This window comes from Bison bison, unplaced genomic scaffold (assembly GCF_000754665.1).
Source record: "Bison bison bison isolate TAMUID 2011002044 unplaced genomic scaffold, Bison_UMD1.0 scf7180017864080, whole genome shotgun sequence".
Lineage (NCBI taxonomy): Eukaryota > Metazoa > Chordata > Mammalia > Artiodactyla > Bovidae > Bison > Bison bison.
Genome location: NW_011494652.1, coordinates 3,615,241 through 3,624,528, shown reverse-complemented (window position 1 = coordinate 3,624,528; position 9,288 = coordinate 3,615,241). Strand labels below are relative to the sequence as shown.

Genomic DNA, 9,288 nt, shown 5'->3' with positions numbered 1-9,288 from the left:
CACCCACTCCGGTATTCTTGCTGGAGAATCCCATGGACAGAGGAGCTTGGCGGGCTACAGTCTATGGGCCCACAAAGAGTCGGACATGACTGAAGCGACTTAGCATGCATGAGGACCCTTGGCAGTGGGGGGAAGGGACTAGGAAAGAACCTCTATCCCGCAGGACAAGCAGGGACACATTCAGGACCCAGGCTGTTAGAGAGCCCCTGTCCCTAAAGTAAGGGTGGGGTTACCGAGATGGCCCATCCCTGAGGCCCAGGGGCATTTCTGGTGCCTGAGGCTGAGCCAGAACAACAGAGCCATTCCTCCCACACCTCTCCCGGCCCAGGCCACCACACTGGAGTGGGTATAGCCGGGTGCTGATGGAGGGGAGGCTGCGGCCTGGGGCAGGGAGACCGTCAGCACCAGCATGGGAGCGAGCTTGAAGGAGGAACTTCAGCTGAGGGCAGAGCAGATGTTGACTGGCGGTCCAGCCGTGACTATAAATACATAGTAACTTGAGACAAGTTTGAGTCTTGGTGCACTGAGAAAAAACAGTCACAGCAACAGCAGAGCCCGAACCTAGCTCTGCTGCTGACTGTAAATTGATCCCCAAACTTCACACTAAAGACTTAGGGGAAGAGAGGTGTGTCCGCTACAGACAAGTACTAGTTACATCAGTTTCTGTTGTCTTACACAGCATGTCCACGTTGCAACCAAAAAATTGCGAGATGAAGAAGCCAAATTAAAAGAAGCTGACACTCTCTCAAGAGAAAAAGCAGTCAATAGAACTAGAGTCAAAAGTGTTGGAATTATCTGGTAGGGAATTTAAAAAAAAACTGTGATTGATATGTTAAAGACTTCTGGGAAGAGTGAGCAGCAATATGTGAACAGATGGAGAATTTTAGCAGAGCTATGGAAGATCATCTGGAAATGCTAGAAATGAAAAATCAAATGAAAAATATCTTGGGGCTCATTTGTGAACTCCGACATAGTTGAGGAAAGAATCAGCATAGGACGTTAGAAATTACCTACAGTGAAATACGGAGAGTTAGACCCAGGCGACAATTGCTTTCTGAGGCACAGAAGCCATGACGTACCACCAGAAGCAGGGGCACCGTGTGCCCAGGTCTTGGTTTCTAACCCCGCCCTCCAGTAAAGGAATCAGGGCTCTGGAGGAATGGCTCGTTCTACCACTGGGGTAAGACATACGTGCGATGAGTGTGGAGCATCGGGTAGTGTAGAGACTAAGGACGTGTTCCACAAGGAAGACCCACAGGGATTTCCCTGGAGGTCCAATGGTTAAGACTCCTTGCTTCCAATACGGGGGACACAAGTTTGATCCCTGGAACCAAGAACCCATGTGCAAGAAGACCAAAAAAAAGAGCAAGGAAAAAAAGAGGGTGTGTGAGCAGGACAGAGGAGGCAGCTGAAAGAGCACCCATGGCCAAAGCTGGGATGGCCAGTGCTCGCACGGTAGAATAGAGCAGCGTTGTGTTATAGCACAGAGTGGCTGGGTAAGATAGCTTAGCCGTGATCCATACTGACACAGATAAACGGTGGAACGGATAACGGGCAAGAAGAGACAGCTCTCCCATGTGGCAGAATTCCAAGGAGTTCATAATTCCATCTCCAGGAGGAAGAGCAAAACGCTCCACTCTTGTAGCTGGCACCTCAGACTTCCTTCTAGAAAGTACACTGTGGAAGGACAGCTACAACCAGCACTTCCTCAGCCAGATACTCCAAGTCAACAGCCATTGTTAAGGTGTATGGATGGTGTGTAATGAAAATGGCATTTTACTCGTGTGGTCTTCCTCTCAAAAACCCACGATTGTGAGAAAAGTACAAGACCAGGTCCCAGCTGAGGGACACTCTGCAGAGTACCTGGCCGGGAAAGTTCGAGTAACTGTCAGAGCCAAGAGGAGGCGAAGGACAGAGGACCCCTGACAGTAAACACAGTGAGGGGTCCTGGGTGGACTCCAGACAGAGACGCAGCTTGAGGTAAAAACATGGAAACCTGAGTGAGGTGTGGATTTTACGTGTGAGTATTGGTGAATTAATTTTGATAAATGTAAGATAACGATGGGGGAAATTGAGTATAGGTCATATGGAGACTCTAGTACTTCTGCAGTTTTTCTGTAAGTCTAAACTATTGTCAGAAACAGACATAACATTTAGACAGAAATCAGTAAGAAGCACAATGCTAGCAATTCACTGGACCTGACTGACAGCACCAGGTGCTGGCAGGCCCGCAGAACAGCAGGAGCTCTCATTCCTTGCTGGTGGAAACGCAGAATGCTGCAGCCACTTTGAAAGGCAGTCCAGCAATTGCTTACAAAACCAGACACGCTCTCATCATACAGCCCCAGCAGTTAGGTTCCTTGGTATTTATCCAAAGGAGTAGAAAACGTATGTTCACACAAAAACCTACCTGTGGTTGTTGAGCAGCTTTATCCACCCTTGCCACAACTTGGAAGCAGCTAAGATGTCTTCAGTGAGTGAGTGGATAAACAGACTAGTTCATCCATACAGTGGAATATTTTCAGCCCTAAAAAGAAGGTGCCCTCCAGCCATGAAAAGACATGGAGGAACCTTGAATGCAAGTGAAAAAGAAGGGAAAGAAGTCAATCTGAAAAGGCTACATAACCTTCTGGGAAATGTCTCATTTTACTGTGGAGACAGTAAAAAGATCACAGATGACCAGAGGGTGGTGCTGGGGGCGAAGTGAATAGGTGGAGCTCAGGACCTTTAGGGCCGTGAAGATTCTCCGTGTAGTATCTTAGTGCCCCGTACATGCCTTTGTTTGTCCAGACCTGTAAAACGTACAGCATCTGGTGCGCTCTGTGAAGCGCACTGGGCTCTGGGTGATGGCGATGGGTCAGCGCAGGCTCGTGGGCCGTAGTAGATGCTCTGGTAGGGGAGGCTGGGCATTTGTGAGGGCAGGCGGCAGATGGCCAGTCTCTACCTTCTCCTCCGTTCTTTTCTGAACTGAAAACCACTGTATAAAAATAGTTTTTATAAAAATCAGTGTAACTTGTATCAACAAACTAAAGAAGTAAAACCGTGTGACCATTTCATTAAAGCCTTTTATGATAAAACGTCTGCAAATAAGGAATACAGAGGAACTTGGGAACTGAGAAACAGAAAACCCTTGAGCGCTATCATCCTTAATGGCTGAGGCTGAAATCATAGCCCCTAAAATCGGGGGCCGTGGCGAGAAGACCCCCTCACCAGTTCCTTTCGGCCTCACACTGTTGGTCGTGGGGCAGGAAGGAAACCTAGGTGTCCGGATTGGGGACTAGGAGGGGCACCATTCAGCCCACTAAGCGTAGCTAAACCAAAAAGGCATAGACAAATAGCCAGTGCTGTGACAGTGAAGCCTCACACGGCCCACCTGGGGTGGGAAGTCAAGTGGCCACCTTCAATGACAGACCTTTGTTCTCCAGCACTCTTAGATATTTACCCACGAGAAGTGAAAATTGTATCATGTGAACTTAGAAGTGAGTGTGTGCGCGCTTTACTCGCAGTCGCCCAAAGCTGTGCGCAGGCAAAGTGTCTTCACTTTGGTGGTGAGTGTGAGCGAGCTGCGGTGTGTCTGGGCACTAGGTTCAGCGGAGAGAGGGCGCTGCCTGCCGGCGCCCCAGCAGCCATCACAGCCTGTGCCTTTCTGAGCCTGACTTCCACATTGAACAGACCTCTGCTTGGAATGTCAGCGTGAGTTTTGTTTTGGATTTGGTGGATCTTTACATACATTTGAAAGAACTAAAATGTGAGAAACACTGTGGATACTGACTGTTGGACCTGTGTCAAGGCAGGTAGATAAGTTTATGCTCACTGAGTATTTATTAGATGAACAGCTCAGTTGATAAAAGAATATACCAGCAATGCAGGAGACTGGGGTTCTGTACCTGGGTTGGGAAGATCCTGTAGAAGGGAATGGCAACCTATTCTAGTATGCTTGCCTGGAAAATCCCATGGACAGAGAAACCTGCCAGGCTACAGACCACAGGGTTGCAAGAGTCAGATACAACTTCGCCTCTGAACCACCTCCAGTGTTTATCAGACGAACAAGTGAAACTTATGTGAATGAGTAAGGATTTTGAGTATAAGTTTTTGTATGGTATTTTCACATGAGTGAAAAAAGCAGGTCGTAAATGTGGCTTAGAAAGCGACTCGCCACTTGGGGAAGAAATACAGTGTCTATGCTTGTTTTGCATAAAAATATATTCCAGATAAATGAAAAATACTAGAGGAAAAGCATGCAGAAGCTCATAGGATTATGACACTGTAAAGAAGTTTCAAAGTCTGGCTTCCTGGACAGAAACTGCAGTGAAGAATGCTATATCTGGCCACATAAATTATTAAAACCCCTACACAGTAAAAAGCACTATAATCAAAGCAGAAGTCCTTTCCCCTGCCCACGCGCCCTTTCTATAATTGCGTTTCTGAATGCTGTTACGTGTAGCTCTTGGAAATCACTTGCACGTGTGAAATGTTTTCAGATGGCTGTCGTAATGGTCCCCCTCCAGGTGTCAGCTGTGCGGGGCTCTGCCCTCGATGCCAGCGTGGCCCCCAGCAGTCCTGGGGGGGCCGTTCTTTCCGTATCAGGACAAATAGCTGGTGAGCCAAGGGCCAGGATTCGGCGCAGGCCTTGGGAGCTGTTGGGAGTGAGTTTGCACTGACACACCACTCCCAGGTTTATGTTTTAATCTGAACTGTGCACCCACATTTTTACACCCCTCCCTTCTGTCCCCCAACTTTGAGAATCCCCATGCTTCCTAACAGTGATTTTATGAAAGCAATTTCATAATTGTTTTCCTAAGAGAAATGGTTTATAATAACTATAAGTGAGAGAAAGTGAAGTTGCCCAGTCGTGTCCGACTCTTTGCAACCCCATGGATTGTAGTCTGCCAGGCTCCTCCATCCATGGGATTTCCCAGGCAAGAATACTGGAGTGGGTTGCCATTTCCTTCTCCAGGGGATCTTCCCAATCCAGGGATTGAACCCTGGTCTCCTGCATTGTAGGCAGATGCTCTACCGTCTGAGCCACCAGGGAAGCTCCAAGCCACTTATAATGACTATAGATAGAGCTTTATACAGAACATTAATATGCGCCTTTTAAAGAAGAAGCAGGGAGATCCAACCAGTCCATTGTGAAGGAGATCAGCCCTGGGATTTCTTTGGAAGGAATGATGCTAAAGCTGAAACTCCAGTACTTTGGCCACCTCATGCGAAGAGTTGACTCATTGGAAAAGACTCTGACGCTGGGAGGGGTTGGGGGCAGGAGGAGAAGGGGACGACAGAGGATGAGATGGCTGGATGGCATCACTGACTCGATGGACGTGAGTCTGAGTGAACTCTGGGAGTTGGTGATGGACAGGGAGGCCTGGCGTGCTGCAGTTCATGGGGTCGCAAAGAGTCGGACACGACTGAGTGACTGAACTGAACTGAACTGAAAGAAGAAGCGATATTGATGGACTAGTGAGAGAATCCGTAGAACAGATGCAGGCCTATTTATTTTGGCTGCCCTGGGTTTTCAGTGCTGCATGTGGAAGACGGGCTCTAGGGTGCCCAGGTTTGGTAGTTGTGGCCCATGAGCTTAGTTGGCCCACAGCATGTGGGATCTTCCTGGACCAGGGATCGAACCTGTGTCCCCTACTTTGGCAGGCCGATTCTTAACCCCTGGAGCACCAGGGAAATCCCAGGCCTGTTTATCATTAACGTCGTCCAGTGGTAGGCAAGAATGGTATGCACTGTGGTTCAGGGATCTCTGGTTGCTTCCCACATTTTCTGGTTAGAGACATGGTGTTAGTATAGTAGGTGCAAGGAGCTAGAAAGTTCAGAGAAAATGGGAGGAAATGGCATATAATTTCTCCCCTGACAGCATATGTTGGATTTCTGGTCATGTCAGCTGATCCCCATCGAGGTTTTATTATACCCTCTTCCTATCCTTCCAGAAATTTTTATATAATTACATATATTCCACAGTTGTTTTGAATATCCCTGTACTCTGATAGGGGTTTCCCTGGTGGCTCAGTTGGTAAAGAACCTGCCTGCCAATGTGGGGGACACTGATTCGAGCCCTGGGTCAGGAAGATCCCCTGGAGGAGGAAATGACAACCTACTCCAGTACTCTTGCTTGGAAAATTCCACGGATAGAGGAGCCTGTTGGACTATAGTCCATGAGGTTGCAAGAGTCAGGCATGACCATGTGTCTCAGCCACTACCATAACTGTTACAGAGCACCTTGAATGGTTTGTTCTGAAATAATAAAATTCACTTACTTTGTTTCAAGATTTGAAGGCCATATAGAGATCTGCCCACCAGGCATGAGTCATTCAGCTTGTTCGGTCAACAAGAGTGTTCTAGAAGCCATTCGAGGAAGACTTGGATCTTTTCACGAGCTCCTGCTTGAGCCCCCCAAGGTAAGGCAGCTCTCTGACGAGTCGTTGAACAGTTCCGTAGTCTGATTTCAGCTGTGAGAAGGTGGGTGAACCTTCTGAGTTAAAGAGCTGGCTGTGGCCCACCCGCCTTGTGCAGAGTATGTTAGAAGTGCCGTTGTTTTCATTGCTTTTGAACTAGTTTTTAAATTGGCTTTTATCTGTATATAGTGTCTAAATTGATGAATGGAATAGAATTAAGCAAATTAAGTAAGATACTTACCTCCTTAGAAAACTCAGCTTTTTGTTCTTTTTTTTTCCTATAAATTCTGTGTATTTACATGCAAGTAAAATAGTTTTCTTCTCATAGCATGTCATTTTCACACCTTTGAGGTACACATTAATCTTCAAGACACTAATCTTGGAAGTCGGGTTGTCTTACTCAGAGTTGGAGCAGTATAACTGCCTGACAGACAGATTGTCATTCAAGAAGTGGTGGGTTGACTGTGACTTGGAGTGTTAGTTTTTCTGTCAGGGGCTAATCCAGAAATGACTGTTTATTCAGGCAGCCACTGAAAACGCAGACAGTGAAGACCTACAGAAGCAGGGTGTCCATGGTCCATAGCGGTGTCTTTGTCATGACTACCCCTTGGATCACTGCAGACTGAGGTTAGGGGACGAGGCTCTCCCTTGTGGTGTCTCTGGGGTGGAAGACAGACCCTTGAGGGTTCTGCCGCCCACGCTAGTTCTTAACTTTGGTTTTTCCTTCTGTGTGCATCATCGCACCCGGCGTCTCAGGCTATACACAGTGCACCTCTGTGGCCTCTGTGGAGTGAGTTCCTGGGGACAGAGTGTAGTAGTGTCTCCCTTCTGCTTTAGGTGTTTCCAGTTTGTGGAGGGGAGGCAGAGAATAATTTATGTCCATTGTGCTTGGAGTCTGGTTCAGATTCTAGATTGTCTCGTCATATGACCAGCGAGCAGGCAGTGGTCTGGGGCACAGGCCGGAGTGCTCCGGGCCCGCCGTGGAAAGTGCGCTACTGATGTTGGCCAGTGGCGTCCTTCATGCCAGGCCTGGGGAGAAGGGCAGGAGAGTCAGGGAAGAAGCAGCATTTGTTCAGGAGAAAAGAAGTGAAAGTCGGAGGAGGGGGGCGACCTGAGAGAAGAGGAGGTGCGGCTGGGCGCCCCTGACCCGTGTCTCAGGTGTCACTGTCTCCTTTCTCGGTGGACAGAGAAGCATCTCATGTGGGTTCTCACTCTGGTGCTCTTCTTGGGCCTGATTCCAAAGTAAGACAGTGTTTTGTTTGGACTTCTGTTTCCCTGCTGGGGGCAGTGAGTTCAGCCTCTGACGGGCTTTACTGCACAGTGCAGTGTGTGAGTAGATCTGTGTTCATTAGCATGTACTGCAGAGGGTAGGGGGTGGCTCCCCTTTCCCCTGAGCCTGGAGGAGAGCAGGCGGGGGTGCTGGGAAGCCCTGTTGGACGGGACATGGAGAAGGATACCCTTTTCACTTTGTTGCGGGTCTCCTGCCAAACTTCTAAAGTTCTGAAATGTTCTGGGTCTGTCTTTAATTTCAAAGAATGCAAACTCCCTTTTATGGATGAAAGCAGGTTTGAGGTTGATCCTGTTTCTAGGTTGTGACCCAGAGGCAGCTACTGAGTCTGCGTTTTTCTCTGGCAGAGGTTGAGGACTGTGTTCCAAAAGCACTTGTCACTTTTCTCAGTTTCTCCGGTTTCTGGTCAGGTTTGGAATATTGCACTTTTTCTTCATGGACTTGACAAGCTTTCTGCTTGTTTAGAATATTGAAGGCAGGGGGGATACTTGATTTCTTACAAAATATGTAGTCTAGGAAAATTACCTATTTTTTTTCTCTTATATTTATTTCATCATACCTTAAAGATATCAGTAGGAGTTTTGGATTTTCCTGCACGTGTAGAATTTAGGCCAAGTTGTTCGTGGGCTTAGGTTAACTAGTGTCATATCTTAGTACATACTCCTGCACCGTTTGTTTATTGAACTGGTTTTTAATTTTTTTATTTATCTTTGGTTGTGCTGGGTCTTTGTTGCTGCCTGCAGGCATTTCTCTAGCGGTGAGTTGGGGCTGCCCTCTGGTTGCCCCCATGGCATGTGTGATCTTCTTGGACCAGGGATCAAACCTGTGTCCCCTGCGTTGGCAGGTGGATTCTTCAGCACTGGGCCGCTAGGGAAGTCCTAAACTGAACCTAATCAGAAAGCTTTTTCTTTCTCAGAAAAGTGTGATGAAGACTACGTGGGGCGTGCTGGACCCCCCTGTGGGGAACACCCGGCTAAGTGTGGTTAGGTTGGTATCCAGCCTCCTCCAGACGAATACCAGCAGCATCAACGGGGACCTCATGGAGCTGAATAGCATTGGGGTCATACTGGTAAGATGTCCCTGGAAGATGTCTTCAGTTGCCATTGAGCTTTTATAAATAAGATCGCTGATTGTAGAATCTCATAAACTCACAGTACGTGTCAGTGACTTTTCTTGGTCTGAGCGCAGACAGTCTTGCCCTTGAGGTTATCATCAATTTTGAGTGCTTTTAATTTTTCAGTAGTGATTTATTGTTGCTCTGCGTAGAGATCTGTGCCTGTGTTATAGAGAATTTCCAGGACAGTTAAGACACAGACATTTCCCTCCGAAAGCTCGGTCTCCCGTGGAGGATAGAGTGAGTGTAGTCACTTTGGGGGTTGTGTGAGCCATAGTGGCTGCTGCCTGCATAATGCTTCTCTTCAGGGGACAGGCTTCTGTTTTTTTTCCACTGAGAGAGAGCTGCAGAGGATATTAAGACTGTCTTATCTGGACTTCCCGCACCCCTGAGGTCCCCGGCTCCGAGGCCTGTGCTTAGGATTCACGGACCTGGCCCGGTTACTTTTTTAAGGTGTGAGCACCTTGACATTGGAGACCGTATTT

The 9,288-nt window shown here is 47.8% G+C and overlaps 1 protein-coding gene across 8 annotated transcripts in view; it reads left to right on the top strand.

The window, feature by feature from the left end:
* PPP6R3 (protein phosphatase 6, regulatory subunit 3) overlaps positions 1 to 9,288 on the top strand; it is a 125,659-nt gene that overhangs the window by 73,020 nt on the left and 43,351 nt on the right. For all 8 annotated transcript variants that reach the window (XM_010837662.1, XM_010837665.1, XM_010837664.1 and 5 more), the window contains 2 exons: positions 6,275 to 6,404; positions 8,606 to 8,758. In XM_010837662.1, the coding sequence (XP_010835964.1) occupies positions 6,275 to 6,404; positions 8,606 to 8,758 (283 nt within the window). The remainder of the gene's footprint in view (positions 1 to 6,274; positions 6,405 to 8,605; positions 8,759 to 9,288) is intronic.